The 15,922-nt window shown below is 41.5% G+C and overlaps 1 protein-coding gene across 8 annotated transcripts in view; it reads left to right on the top strand.

Moving 5' to 3' along the window:
* Nucleotides 1-15,922, top strand: part of MRPS27 (mitochondrial ribosomal protein S27) — a 126,586-nt gene that overhangs the window by 74,902 nt on the left and 35,762 nt on the right. For all 8 annotated transcript variants that reach the window (XR_012330722.1, XR_002175314.3, XR_002175312.3 and 5 more), the window contains exons 6-10: nucleotides 2,546-2,624; nucleotides 5,654-5,769; nucleotides 9,472-9,574; nucleotides 11,906-12,048; nucleotides 14,061-14,234. Coding sequence is in view for 2 of the 8 variants with exons in the window: in XM_019929879.3 (XP_019785438.2) it covers nucleotides 2,546-2,624; nucleotides 5,654-5,769; nucleotides 9,472-9,574; nucleotides 11,906-12,048; nucleotides 14,061-14,234 (615 nt within the window). In the remaining 6 variants the exon portion in view is untranslated. The remainder of the gene's footprint in view (nucleotides 1-2,545; nucleotides 2,625-5,653; nucleotides 5,770-9,471; nucleotides 9,575-11,905; nucleotides 12,049-14,060; nucleotides 14,235-15,922) is intronic.

The following is a 15,922-nucleotide window of genomic DNA, read 5'->3' as shown; positions in this document are numbered from 1 at the left end:
TGGATTAAATCATGCTCTTCACTTCAGACTTTAATGACACAGATCGTACTCAAAGAAGAAGATCCCTATGAAAACAAAACAAGAAGTTCTGGAAAGACAAAAAATGTCTGTCTCATTTTCTACTCTTACTAGTCTTTTAGTGGAAAGAACACCAGACAAGGAGTCAGAAGACCCAAGCTTAACCTCATAAATTCTACCAATTGCTCATAACTTCAGGCAAATAGTAATTTTATTCTTCTAGGTCTTAGTTTTTTCAACTCTTAAGTCAAGTGAGTTGTACTAAATCAGTGATTTCCAGCCCTGGCTGCCCGTTAGAATCACACAAGAAGCTTTTAAAAATTATAGATGCTTTTCTCCACCCCCAAGATTCTAATTTAATTTGATCTTTCTGGAGCCCAGCCATTGGTATTTTTTTAATTGTTTTTTTAAAAAATAGATTTTATTTTTTTGGAGCAGTTTTGGGTTCACAATAAAATTGAGCAGAAGGTAAAGAGATTTCCCACATGTTCCCTGTCCCCACACGTGCACAGCCTCCCGAGTGAGCCATTTGTTACAACTGATGAACCTACATTGACACATAATCACCCAAAGTCCATAGTTTACATTAGGGTTCACTCTTGATGTTGTACATTCTATGGGTTTAAACAATGTATAATGACATGTATCTACCATTGTAGTATCATACAGACTAGTTTCACTGCCCTTAAAATACTCTGTGCTCTGCCTTTTCATACCTCATTGGTGTCTTTTTAAAGCTCCCAAGCTGATTCTCATTTGCAGTCAGTGTTGAGAATCACCGACCAGTTGATTTCTAAGGTTCCTTCTGGCTTTAATGATTTATCGTTCTAAGATATTTTGTTTTTACCCTGCCTTAGGGATTAGTGCAGATTTGGTTGACTGCTTTGATGAATTTAAGCACTGCTCATGAGCTACAACCTTTAAAGCAATGGATTCTAAACTTTTTTTCCATTTCGGCACATCTGAGGCATTCTGCACAGCGTGCTGGTAATAGTGACTCAGTTCAGCAGTGATTTGCAACTGGGGTTTAGGGTTATCAGAATTTCTAAGGGGATGGGTATAATTGGAAAAAAAAGAATTCCTCAGGTGTTTCTGGTGGTTGACGGGGGGGTGGGGGGGATGAGCCTACTGAAGTAAGGATTTAAAACAGACACATGACCACAGCCTAGACCATTAGTAGTCAGACTTGATTGTGCGTGCAAGTCACATGGGAGCCATGGCAACTTCAGGCTTCTTGGGTCTTTAAAAACTAGTCTAATAGACAAGAGATAACAGATGCTGACAAGAATGTGGCATTGTGCATTGTCGACAGGAATGTAAATTGGTACAGCCAGTATGGGAAACAGTATGAAGGTCCCTCAAGAAATTAAAAATAGAACTACAATTTGATCCAGCAATCCCACTTCTGGGTATAAATCCAAAGGAGATGAAATGACTATCTCAAAGAGATACCTGCACCCCCATGTTCATTGCAGCACTATTCACAATAGCCAAGCCGTGGAAACAACCTTAATGTCCATTTACAGATGAATGGATAAAGAAGATGTGGGGTGTGTGTATATGAACATATACATACAATGGAATAGTTAGCCATAAAAAAGAAGATCCTGCCATTTGAGACTACATGGACAAACCTTGAGGGCATTATGCTAAGTAAAATAAGTCACTCAAAGAAAGACAAATACGTCATGATCTCACTTATATGTGAAATCTAAAAAAGCGGAACTCATAGAAACAGTGTAGAATAATGGATGCCAGGGACTGGGAGGACGGAGACATGGGGAGAGGTTGGTCAAAGGATACAGACTTCCAGTTGTAAGATGAGTAAGTTCTGAGGATCTAATGTACAACGCGGTGACTGTAGTTAACAGTACTGTATTGTATACTTGAAAGTTGCCAAGAAAATAGATCTTAAATGTTCTCACCACTGCCACCACCAAAAAACTGGTAATTATGTGAGGCAATGAATTTGTTAACTAGCCTTATCGTAATAATCATTTTGCAATATATATGTGTGTTAAATTATCATGTTGCACACCTTAAAGTTACACAATGTTATATGACAATTATATCTTAATAAAGTTGGAGAAAAAGCGCTCTAAGGACCGGAAAATGCTGCATAATGTGTTAATGTGTGCTTTCTCATGGGAGTCCATTTTTGCATTGATATTCATACCTTCTGAAAAGAATCACTGAACGAGTGCAGTATGGTGGTTTTTTATTGTCTTGGTTTGGTTTGGGGTTTTTTTAAGTTATGATGAAGTGTTAGAATTGAGCTTTATTTTTCAGACGTCAGTTGTCTTATATCAGACACCCACTCACAACTTTCTCACCCTGACCAACAGTTCCAGTTACCAAACGGCATGAGTCACAGCTTCTGTTTCACCGTCCCAGATGCTGTGAAATGATAGTCAGATATTTTACAGCTAACGGTGCCAAGGTTTTTCCTGAATAATACATAGGCATAAATTATAAACTGAATTCAATGAATATTTTTTCCCTTATCTCACTTTTATTTTCATTACAGGTCCAATATGGTATTTTTCCAGATAACTATACATTTAATTTACTGATGGATCATTTCATAAAGGAAGAAAATTACAAAGGTAAGAAACCAAACCCAGTTCCATGTATAATGGATCTTCAGTTCCCAAAGGGAAGTAAATGTAGGCACTTTCACTTTTTTTATTTCTTAATGACTCTCTACATCACTCTTTCAGTCAGAAATAGGTGCGTAGTTGATTTACCACACCAGTTGGCCAGATAGGAGAACCATATTCAGGTCTTTTTTCCTCTGAGTTTCTGAAGTTTATTTGTTCATGACTCTTTGGGCAAAGGACAATGAATTTAGTGAAGCAATAAACCTTGCCTGAGCTTCCATGGCTAGTTAAGATTATATTAATTCAGCTATTAGCTTGACTTTTTTTAGCACCATTTGCTAACTTCCTTTATTTAAATCACAGTTGTTACATCATGTGAAGTGTGTAAGTATAAAATCTTATATACTGGAGAGAGTAGTACCCTCGCTATGAAGGAAAGTCATTTCACCTCCCTAGGCTTTTGTTCCCCCTTCTCTAAAGTAAGTGCATTGGTGAACTCTGAGATCTCTTTACCCCCAAAATCCTCTGACCCCATGGAATTAATTTAAAGTGGCTCTTACCTTCAGCTACAGTAAGGGAGGCCAAGGAAAGGTGTGGATGTGGCAGACCCCACAGAGCAGTCAGGTGGAGCCCTGCCAGTCTCCAGTGGACAGGGAAGGGTAGTACAGCACGCTCGTGCTTGCAGCTACGCAGACAGTGAAGAAGGAAAGAGGAGGCCATGCCGTTGTGTAAAGACACACACTGGCTTCCCCTTCCACCATTTCATCCTCAGGCTTGGTTCTGAGGAGTCATGCCTGTGTTAGGGTAGTCACTACCTCAGGAATGTGGATGTGGACTGGTGGTCACTTATGCTTTTATGACACCTGTGATTCCTGTCATTGGGTTACATCCTCTTGTTCCTGCACACCAGCATCCTCAGCCTTTTCCATTGCGTCACTGCCTGGACTCAGTGATGAGGCTGGGGACCTGGGGACCGGGGACCTCTCTCCTTTCTCTTCTCCGGGCCTCTGCTTTATCTTCTCTCTCATAAGGCTTGCAGTTGTTGACTGCCTAAAAATATTTGCTGTGCATTATTATTATTTTTTTTTTTTTTTTTTTGCGGTATGCAGGCCTCTCACTGCCGCGGCCTCTCCCGTTGCGGAGCACAGACTCCGGACGCGCAGGCTCAGCGGCCATGGCTCACGGGCCCAGCCGCTCCGCGGCATGTGGGATCTTCCCGGACCGGGGCACGAACCCGTGTCCCCTGCATCGGCAGGCGGACTCTCAACCACTGCGTCACCAGGGAAGCCCTGTGCATTATTTTTTGAAATGCTCATTATCCCTTATCCATTTTAAACATGGGCTTCCTGAATTCAACTAAAAGATAATTAGCTTTTGCATGTTTCATCGTCTGTCCTCTGTGAACATCAGACTTAAGAATCCTTATTACTCTATCATTGGAAAATTATGTAGTAGCAGTTTTCTCCCCTCTCTCTTTAAAGGTAATGTTGGAAGGGTAAAAGGAGTTTTGGGTTTGGTTTTTTTCTTTTTTTTCCTTCTAAATTCAGAGTAAATAATATTGAGGATTTTTTAAAATAAAGTTTTGATGCAGATTATTATTATTTATGGCAAAAATTTAGAAAATGTTATACTTTTTATTGCTAAAATAGGAAATACCCAAGTATATAAATAATTACGGAGGAAAAGGAAATTACTTATACAGATCAACCTAATTTCACTTCCCAAGCCGACTGAAATGAATATAAATTAGAGATAAAATAAATTTGATTTATTTTTCATGTGTAATTTTGGATTCAGTATTGAACAGTTGGCAAAACAGATTTTTTTTAAACTGATTTGTAACTTTGTGTTCTTTTAAAATGTCGGTTTGTTGGTGAGATGGGAGTGTTGTTTGTTTAATCTCTTCCAGGTTCTTATTTTGCTACTGACTGACTGGGTGACTCCTCCCTGGTCTGCCTGTCTATCTCAGTTTCCCTGTTTGCAAAAAATATATAGAAATTCTTGGCTGTGGCCTCATGTAGAACCATGACAACACACACAAAACCAGCTGGCTAGCAACAGCTGCAAATCAGTGCTGACTCTTATGCAGCCCTATATGCAAAGATCGGTTAACAGAACAGCCCAGTCAGTTATTCAAAAACATTCGTTGTGCCTGTGTTATGTGCAGGCACCGTATTTTAAACCAATATTAACATTCTCTGATTTAACAACAAATACTAAGGGAAAGAAATTGTTTGAATTTGATTTTCTTGCCTTCTGCCTATGTTGTGAAATATTGAGGGACAATAAATCAGACCTTGCTTACGGTCTGGTCTCCTATGATCAGCATTCATGTGAAAACAGATATCTTCTATGTTACACTCACGGAATTATAACTTATGAATAAGCATTTCCTTTCCATTCTTTCAGTTCTTTTAAATTGAGCCTGATTGTCCTTTTTGTAGTCATCAGTTTTCTGTCTTTGAAATAATACCTGAGATTTAGAATTGTCTCTAGCATTTGTTCTCTTTTGCCCAAACAGGGAGAAAATTCCAGAACATACAGTGGGGCAGTCAGCCAAGCCCCCTCTCTACTTGTCAGGGTGACCTGGAAAATATATTTGCCTCCTTTCTGTATGCCTTAGCTCTTCCAGCTGATGGACATGATGCCTTAAATTTGCTTCACAGTTTATGAGGCATTTTCACATGTATTATTTTGTTGGACTGTCAACAGTCTTGTGATGTATGTGGGACAAATGGTATTTTAACATCATGAAGATGATATTGAGAAATTGAGTGGTTTGTTTGACATCCTTGAGGACAGTGATACAATAGCACCTGATTCAGTACACAGTAGTGTGTACAATAGAAGCTGAAGACTTGGGAAAGACCTAGTTTATGGAAGAACTAGGACCAGAGCCCACATTTCTTAACTTCTTAATTCTGTTTATTTTTCTGTCATGCCCCACTTTTTAAGAGTGTTTATAGTTAAATACAGGTTTGATGATGTTACCTAAAACTAATTACCTCTCATTTTTACTTTGATCTTCTTTCCAGATGCTCTGTCTGTGGTTTTTGAGATCATGATGCAAGAAGCTTTTGAGGTTCCCTCCACCCAACTCCTCTCCCTCTACGTTTTATACTACTGCCTGGCAAAGAAGACAGACTTCAGTGTAAGTGCTCTACCTTAAAGCAGCAGTGAGAGCCTTAGAAGAAGCAAGCAGTGGCTGCTCAGTAGTGATGTGGGCACCAGAGGAAACCTCTGCCCTCAGCATCTGGAAAAAGATGCCTGATGTATAGCGCTGTGGCCCCGTACAACCAGGAATGAGTATTCATCCTGTACATTTTAGGTACTGGGCTCTAACAAAGTGGAATTGGACATTCTTCCACTCGGAAGAATCTCAAGGGAAAGTCCTTATGTGCATTCTGAGACTTGAGCTAGGCTAAGTGCACCTCACACGTGCAGAAGTAGGTAATCGATGATCAGTGAGAGCTGGACATGGCATACCAACGAAGCAGTGAGGCAGCCAGCTTCGACCACGACCTCAGGTATTAAATACTCATTGTTTAATTTATGTCAGTATTTTCCTAAGGTTGCTCTGGGTCAGTCCAGAAGACTAGGTTTGGTTTCATCTCTTAGGTTAGGATATTTAGTCATTGTTTATTGCTATCCTAAGAATAACAACAGTAACAACAACAATAGCTAATACTTAAATGGCACTTACTTTACACCAGGCTGTGTTTTTGGTGTTTTAGATTTATTAATTCATTTAATCCTCACAACTCCATGCAGATGAGAAGACTGGGGCACAGAGATGTTACATAATAGCCACGCAGCTAGTAGGTGATGAAGCCAAGCAGCCTGGCCCTACAGTCTGCCCTTAACCTCACATGTAACACCAAAAACTACTACTTTGGGTAGGAACTGAAAAGCTCATTTAGTCTAGCCCCCATTCTAAAAAAATTTATTGTGTGTTTTGTTTTTGTAAGATGAATGTCATAGCCTATGGCACACCTCACATTCACTAGTTCATTAAATATATATTGAGCAACTACTACATTCCGTACATTTCAAGTGCTCCTTATACAGTGGTGAGCAAAAATTTCCTTCTTACAATCTAAGATGAATACAGGCATTTAAAACAAACACACAAATATAAAATGATGACTATAATGATCACTACAAAGACGTCTTCTATGAAAAGCCTGTATGGTAGTGAGTTTTTGTTTGTATTTTAAACTTGTTAGGAAAGCCTTCTTCCTTAAGGAAATATTTCCTGAGTTAATATTTGAAGCATGAATAGGAATTAACAGACTGAAGAGAGGGAGAACAATCCAAAAAGAGAAAATGACATGTGCAAAAGTCCTGTGGCAGAAAGAACATGCTGAGCAGAAAGGGGCTGGAAGAAGCTAGGAAGATAGTGTAGCTGCCACAGAGAGAATTGTAGGGTGAGATGAGATTGCAGAAGGTAGGTCATGCTAAGCTGTTTCATCTACATTCTAAAAATAGTGAGAAGCCACTGAGAAGTTTTAAGCAGAAGGGGTGGCATGATCAGATTTGTGTATCTGGGCTGTAACATGGGTAGGAGGTTAGATCAGGGCCAGGGTGGTTATGGTCAGAGCACGTAGGAGACTATCATGGTCGTCTGAGTAAGAGTAATGGTAGTGTGGGGACCAGAATGTGGTGGAGTTACAAAGTAGCCGATGACCGTATCTAGGAGGCAAAGAGCATGATGAGGAAGGAAGTAGATGTGGAGGCAGGGAGGTGGGGGTGAAGTCTGACCTCCTCAGTTTCTGCCTGGTGTATCTGGACAAAAGGGTCACCATGTGTTTGCAAAGACTTCTTTTGATGAGGAAGATCATTAATTTGCCTCTGAATATGTTGCATTTTGAGGTACCTTTGAGACAGTCAAGAGATTTCACAAGGGAAATTGGCATCTTAATGGAAAAATCTGGACTGGAGATGTAATTTACAAATCCATGTGTAAGTGTCTGCAGACGAGCCACAGGCCAAAAGGAGAGTCAGGAATGTGTTGGAACAAACACCGTGGGAGGAGGTGGTCTGCATGTAGAATGCTCCTCAGAGGGTAGGTGAGACGAGGACTTTTATGAAATGCGTTGAACTTAGTGGTGTGAGGGCCATAGAGTAATGGAGCAGGAAACCAAATTGGAGTGGATTGTGGAGTGAGTCCGAGGTGCAGAAAGGAGACAGTGAGCATCAGCGGTGTTTTGAGATGTCTGGCTGTGAAGGGGAGTGGAGGGAGGAAGGAGAGAAGGAGGGTTTGCTTTGTATTAATGGGAGAAGCTGAAGCATGAAATGAGAAAACCTTGAGGACGTTGGTAAAATAGCTCCTGATTTAGTCCATAATAGTACATAGAGTAGAAGGTAAAGGCTTGGAAGAGACCTGATATTTTATGTTAACACATAACTAGCCTTTCATCTAAGCAGCAGTGGTTGTATTTTTCCCAATCATCCAAAAAATCTCTAACACATCCATTTGCTTTCATTCATCTTTGTAAAAGTGCTTTTGGAAGAATCACCATTGCAGCACCATCACCACCCCTGCTCAGTTCTAGCACGGCAAGGATGCTGCTCATTTGGCTTTTAGCCCCTGTTGCACCCTGATACTATAGGTCATGTTTTTCCCTAAAGAAAAGAAAAAATGCTTCTAAGCCTCCTTCTTAATTTTTCCCTGGGCCCCTTTTCATGCAGTTTTTGTGGGGGAAAATCAAACCTCCAAGGGATTTGCTTTCGCAAGTGAAATGACCTGGTCCTTCATTACCAACTGTCTTGCTTATGTGTGCTGCAGAAGCCCCTGAGGAGGCTTTGCTTTCCTCCCAAGGTCTTTGCTTGTTTCAAAGGTTTAGAAAAACCTTAAGAAATTGCACTTGCATTGCACGAAGGTCATTCCCAATAAAGAGGTTTGGGTGCCCCTTAACACCTGGGGTACCCCACTTATATACCTGGCTGCAGTTGTAGCTTGCACACTTTGTTCATTCTCTGACCAGCGCAGGGCCACCTGAGCTTTGCGTTCTGTATTTCCAAGCTGGAACAAAGGCTCAGGCTGCTGTGTGCTCCTACTGCACCAGCACCGAGAAGATCACAGCCCTCGTCTGGGGAGTTGCCAAGGCTCTCCTCAGGCCTGCCTTTACAGTGAGTCCCCCGTCCCTGCTGTTGCTAGTCTGCAGCAGCCTTAGCAATGCTTGTACTTTGCCCCTTCTTTTCCCGTGTCTCATAAGGCTTCAATTTTATTGAAGTGTAATTTTGCACCCTGGGTTGAAAGAAATGATTGCCAAGTGTTTCTGATTGCCTAATTGATTTTTGACAGGCGTAAATCTATCTAAAGGCAGCCTAATAGTTATATTTATTTGAACACTGTGAAGTAGAAGGAGTCTTATTGCTGAATTGTTTAAAATTCAAAAAGCTTGCTCTGTCATTTCATAGCAGTGTGAGTACAGGGCTAACAGCATGGGTAATCTTTGTTGATTGTCTCGAGGCAATGCTGGTCCAGAGTGTACGCTTTATTTTTATTTTGTTTTGCTTTTCTGATCGTAAAAGGAACTCTTACTCACTGCCCCAAATTTGGAAAGTAATGAAAAGTACAAAGAAGAAAACCAAAATTGCTTGTAATTTCACTGCCCAGAAATCTGTTAACATATTGGGCATTTCTATTCTGTATTTTTCATTAAACATAAATATCTTTTCTTTCCAAAATTAGAATTATAATGTACCTTTAGTTTTGTTATTTTGCTCCTTTTACTTAATGTTATAACATGTTCTTTTTTCCTCTGTGTCATTAAAAATCACATTTTTGCGTACAAAATGCATTTATGCATTGCTTGGCTGCACCGTGATCTGGTATATTCTATTGCAGTGGGAAGAGGAGAGGAACTTTGGTGCATCCCTGTTACTCCCAGGCCTAAAGCAGAAGAATTCGGTGGGGTTGAGTTCCCAGTTGTATGGCTATGCGCTTCTTGGTAAGCTGGAGGTCCTTACAAACATTGTTCTTCATGGATAGAACTGATGCATTCTTTTACTTCATAATAAAGTTATAATTTGATTTAAATTTGCGAGTGAAATTCCAATACAGCTTTCATTTTTAGACATAAAACTAGACTTTGATGGCCTTACAGTTATGACCTAAGACAATAAAGCGGGTTCTAAAACCTCCCACCCCTGGCAAGGTGAGAATTAGTTCTGATGGCTCTCGATTATTTTAGTGGTGATCAGTGTGAGGAAGGGATAAAGAAAGGAAAGTTCTGACCCTCTTTTGGGAGAACTGGCCAGTAGGATCTTTCCCATTATTAACAAAGATATTTCTGTCTCTTAAACTTAAAGTCCAGGAGGAAAGAAATTAAGAGTTGGAGTTGAACACATATCCTTGGTATTGTTTTCAGGTGTGAGGGAAGAGAAACTCAGAGAGCACATCCAGCAGCACTTGGGAAAGCAGAGAGGGGCTCACTGGTGCAATGTGGCTGTGCCACACACAGGACAGCTAGCTCTGCTTTAGACCCCGGCTTGCATGAGAATCAGACAGTCAGGAGGGCAAAGCCTTCTGAGGAGCAGCCTCGGCACTTGGGTTGTGTGGAATCTGGGCAAATAACATCCACCCTAAATGTGCATAAAATGTGTCCCGACTTACACAGGTTTATTAAATGCATGTTATTTCATTATCCTTGCAGTCTCTCTCCTAAGTAGGTAGGCATTTGAGAAAGTCCCTTCTGATCATACATTGTGTCTGCTTACCTTTGTTTTCTGCAAATCACCTAAGTTATAGCAGTTTGACTGCTTTTGGAGTTGATCTTCACCAATAAAATGTAGTGTGGCATTCTCAGATGCTGATTCTGATAGAAACTGACTCAGAGAGAGGAGTTCATCAGGCTGGTGATCAGACTAACAAAAGAGTTGACCACTCTTTTAAAAAATCATTTTCTCTTTACTTACCATCTACTTTTGATATTGATTTACACGTTTTTGGCCTTTGCCTTCAGATGAGCACTCAGGATTGTTACACTGCATGAATTGGCCGGGAAGTTGTCAAGGCTAAGAAAATGTACTTTGTTGTTCCTGTTGCTAAGCAGAGGCCCGGGTGTTTTGGGTCTGGGAGCATCAGATCCAAAGCCCTTTGCTCTCACTGTGTCCTGTGCTGCGCAGCCTCATTCACCTCTGACAGAAGCAGCTTCCCAGAACGTGACTGCAGCCAGCCCCAAGCATCTTACAGATCTAAAATTAGCTGTCACCTGATGAGCTTTGTCTATTTATGTTCCACTACAGCTTTCCCAAATCCTCCTTCCCGGGAAAGATAAGTGAAGGTAGATTTAAGACCTGGCAGCTCAAGGTGACTTTGGTCATTAGTGCAGAAGTTTCTGTTCCCCGGGAGTCCAGAGACAGCCCCTGTCCTCACTCGGGGACCTTGCTGCCAGCCATGTTTTAAGCTCCAGTTGTGATTGTTTGAGGTACCAAGAGAAACATTCATGTCCTGAGACCCAAAAGGATGAATGAGGACTATACGATTTAAGTACTGATGAACCTCAAATAAAGGAAAGGAGAGCAAAGTGAGATTTTTTTTTTTTTCATAGTGTTTCATGGGGTGTTTTGGAGCATTTTGAAAAATGTCAAACATTTCCTGGCAGGGGAAGTTGTCAGACATTGACAAGATTTCCACTGTAAAAAAGTTGTGGAATTTCTTTTTCAGAGGAATATTTTGTTCTTGAAACAAAACTAGTATTTCAGTTGTTTGACTTGTTTTGTCAGGGTAGTTCCACTTAGAGGCAGATATAACAACCTCTGTAGGGACTTCCCTGGTGGTCCAGTGGGTAAGACTCCACACTCCCAATGCAAGGGGCCTGGGTTCGATCCCTGGTCAGGGAACTAGATCCCACATGCATGCCTCAACTAAGAAGTCCGCATGCCGCAACTAAAGATCCCACGTGCCACAACTAAGACCCGGCATAGCCAAATTAAAATAAATAAATAAAAAATAAATAGCAACGTCTGTAAATTTCCCTCAACCCTTTGATTCATATATCCTCATGAGATAATCTCCAGTAGTCCAAATGAAAAAGAGGAAAAATAAGTTCATATGACTTTATACTGAAAGGTGTATACATAGAATTTTACATTTTTCATCATACATCCAAAGTGTCCCCATTCACTGGGTGGGATGAGGCTCTTGGTATAGGTTTGAAACGATCCTTCTCTATTTCTAGAGCTGCCAGGTAAGTATTCACTTGTGCCTTCAAGTCCTCCATCTCAGACATAGTGGGAAGCCACAGCTGAGCCTTCTTCATTGTTCTTTTTGGCCACAGGGAAGGTGGAATTGCAGCAAGGGCTGCGGGCTGTGTACCATAACATGCCCCTGCTGTGGCAGCCAGGGTACCTCAACAGAGCCCTTCAAGTAATGGAGAAGGTGGCCTCTTCCCCAGAAGACGGAAAGCTGTGTAGAGAAGCGGTAAGTTCCCTGTCTCTAATTCAGTGGGATTTATCATCTCCTGTTACTCATAAGTCAAGCTTTGGATTTGTTTTCCTTGTCTCCCCCATGCCCCACTTTCTTTATCTCTATAGAACCATGTACTTATTCAGGTGAAAAGGAGTGAAAAACCACAAACATTCTCAATGTTACTGACAAAAAGCACTAGAAAATAAGATTGATGTTGATTTTATAGTTCACTATCTGGGAGGAAGACCATTCCCCTTCCCTAAAATTCAAACTGAATTCTGTAAAATACTGTTTAAATCCGCCCGACCCCTAAAGTAAAATCTCAGTAGGAGCTTGAGAGGTTAAGATTTCATCTTTAATTTTTGGCATTTCTGTCTCCTCATTTAGTCCCCGGAGCCTAACTACCTGTCAGTTTTTTCCATCATACAAGCTCTCAAGAAATGAGTCTAGGGACTAGAGATGGCACTGTCTTTCTTTCCTTCCATTAAACTATTCTGTGGTGAATGCATGATGCTGAGGAGATCTGGACCAAATGTTCCTTTCATAGTTCTAAGGCGTTCACTTTGCCTGGACTAGGACACTGTCCTCCCACCAGCCTCAAAGCTCATCCCTCTTGGTCACCTTGGGCTCTTGACACTACGAAGTTACTAGAGTGAGCTCAGGCTACAGGAAAGCACGCGACGAGCTTACACCCGATAGGGAGCCAGCAGTGTTCGCTCCTGCCCAAGCAGCTGTTGTAGCCAGAGTGAGGCATAGAAGGACATCAGTTGTTTCATTAACAGGGTGTAAAAGTTAACTTTGAGCAGCTGCTTATTTGTTTTGCCTTGATGCTGATCACTAGGACTCACCTCATGGCTTCTGCGCAGTCACAGGATGCACAAGTCTGGTCCCTATACTGGCTCCTTATACTGGTGTCTAGTGAGGCCTTATGTTCTCTGCCGACATTTACCAAGTATACACATTTCTAAATACATTTTCATGTTTTAACCCTGCTGTAGTCAGTGCTGGTGATTGAAAACACAAAATTATACATAAATGCTTTGCCAGGGAAATACTCCTTCCAGTTGGAGACAGATTTGCGTTGTTTGTGTTCTGACTTCATAGGAATGTGATTCAGATGTCAGCAAGAGTGGGATATGTGTCACATATATGTATGTGTATATGTATATGTATGTATATCCCACATACACATTTGGGTATAATGTATTAGTGGCATTCAAAAGCCTTGGAGTATTTTCTGGATTTTTGTTCTGAAGTGACATGGACAGAATTAATCGTTATCCATGCAGGTGCTAATGCTGGCCTTGAGGTTGTTTCTGTCCCATCTCTGATGATTAGGCCCTTTGAGGGTCGAGGGAGGTTGCCCCAAAATGAAAGTGGTAGGGGAGAGGGGTCAAAACAAAAAGAAACCTTCCGTTTTATAGTTTATTTACTTTCTAAGCCATAGAAATCACCTGTTACAATAAATTTCATGTATGCCTATCTGGTCTTTGTCAGCAGCTTATATAGATTGACTGATCCCTAATCTCTGGATACCCTATGAGCTAAAATTTTTCTCTGAAGAAGGTCCCTGCCTAGATTCAGAGGTTTTACTGTGCATTCAAGGTGGCCCATTTTGGTTCTGGTCTGTAGTGGTTTTTCTTTCCCTTTCTCCCAATTCCAAAGCAATTGAGGAAGAAAAACATGGAAGGGGTGGTACTTCAGTACCCATCAAGCATGATTCTTGAATTCTTACCTGGGTGATTAAAAGTGAAACCAAAAGCTGCTGTGTTGATTCACTTATACAGATAAGTCTGAGCTTGCTTATTGTTCCATTTGTTTTGTACTAAGTGTTCATGCCATGGGACAGGGTGTTTCTAGTGTAAAATTATATAACCATTTCTGTTCCCTATAATTTGATAAGAGAACTCTTCTCGCAATATTTTAGATCCCAGGTTTCCCTTCCTTTCCCTTCTCCAGCCTCCTTTCCCAGTGCTTTCAGGGCCATAGGATGTTTAATCTCTGCCCCCCTTTCTGCTCTGCAGCTCGATGTGCTGGACAGAGCGCTGAAGGCGGCTGTGACCGCTCCGGCCCAGGGGTCTTCAGAGGACCAGCCCCAAGAAGGTGAGAAGACCCAGAGGTCAGAAGAACTGGTGGAGCAGCTGGATGTGGAAGAAACTGAACAGTCCAAGCTTCCCCGTTACCTGGAACGATTTGAGGTGAGTTGTAGCAGAATTGAGTCCCTCTCAGCTTCTCTGCCATGGTGATAGACCAGCAGTCCTTTCATGCATCAATGTCACACACAAGGGCATTAAAAACTGACATCAAAAATCACATTGTTGGGCTTCCCTGGTGGCGCAGTGGTTGAGAGTCCGCCTACCGATGCAGGGGACACCGGTTCGTTCCCCAGTCCGGGAAGATCCCACATGCCGTGGAGTGGCTGGGCCCGTGAACCATGGCCGCTGAGCCTGTGCGTCCGAAGCCTGTGCTCCGCAACGGGAGAGGCCACAACAATGAGAGGCCCGCATACAGAAAAAAAAAAAAAAAAAATCACATTGTTATTGCTTCACACAGGAAGTGGTCTTAAAAGAAACAAATGGAATTTTTATGCTCCTTTTCATACTTGAGCGAATCGGTCACAGTTTTCCTGAGGCAGCATGTCATTATCCGCTACTCATCCCTGACGTCTGCCTGATGGGTGGGTAACAGTTTGCCTTCTCATAGCAAGCACCTGACTTCAGCCCTGGGTGAAGAGGATCTGGTCATTTCTCCATATTACATTGAAGCTTCTTGATCACCAGAAACCCAGGTAGAAATCACAGAGCCTCATTTGAATATGATGAAGATGAAATGCAGGCATCTTCTCTTGCTCAGCTTTGTGGTGTGCACTAGGGCCATTGGAAATGCTCTCTGGACTACATGGATGGTGTAAACAGGTTTCTACAGGTTTCAGGACAGCCCTGAGCACTCAAACTGCCTTTGGTAGCTTTCAACTCTACGTCCCAAAATGCTCTGTGATCAGAGTCAGGGAGGAAGAGCCACGTTCAGATTGTAAGCCCTTGGCCTCTTCCTTGCTGTGTTTCTCATCTATTTAGCACAAAGCGGGGGGGAAAAAAAAATTGCTGCCTGAAGGAGAATTCATTGTGTGAAGCAGAAAACGTTCCCATCCCTCCCAGCTGACCCATTGTGTCCTTTTGGTGCAGAGGGATGTATACTTTGCCAGAGTATTACATTGAAATCTTTGCAGTAATTATATTGAACCAGCTGTGGGAAATCTATTTCCCCTTGTTCTAAGGAGGATCCTAATACCTTTAGTAGCTGTTTTTCCCGGTACTTCTATAAGGTAATTGCTCAACTTCCCCTTTTTATAATTTAGAAACTGAAAAAGGAAGGTTAATCGATGTTTTCAGGGTACATGGAGAATTAGCAGCTAGGTTAAGAATTTACATACCTGTTCTTTCCTCTTAACTTTGCAGATTTAGAAAAGCTAAAAAGCAAAAAATCTGCTTAGCCCCATAGATTATCATTTACCATGTTCTTATTGACCAAGGCTGCCCCACGACTCTTAAAAGTTACCACCTTTTTCTTATTGCTTATATATTTAATCTCGGAGAATAGAAATCTGTGCCAGCATTGAATTCTCAGCCCTCACTCTTCCACAGTGCATTTTTTTTTTTAATTCACACAAAAAAAGACCAATATTTCTTGACTGCTAGTTGTGTGTTAGGCACTACTGCGTTTCCTTTACCCTTACCTGGGTGGTAGATACTGCTCTTCCTGTGTTACATGACACTAAGGTTGAGGGAACCTAGTCCATAAGTGACTGACTTTGGATTTGAACACAAATTTGAACACTTTGGATTTGCTGACTCAGAGTTGAGTCCTTATTCTGGTGTCCCAAGCTGTC

Source organism: Tursiops truncatus, chromosome 3 (genome assembly GCF_011762595.2).
Source record: "Tursiops truncatus isolate mTurTru1 chromosome 3, mTurTru1.mat.Y, whole genome shotgun sequence".
NCBI lineage: Eukaryota > Metazoa > Chordata > Mammalia > Artiodactyla > Delphinidae > Tursiops > Tursiops truncatus.
The sequence above is the reverse complement of the archived record's forward strand: the minus strand, read 5'-3'. Positions and strand labels throughout refer to the sequence as shown.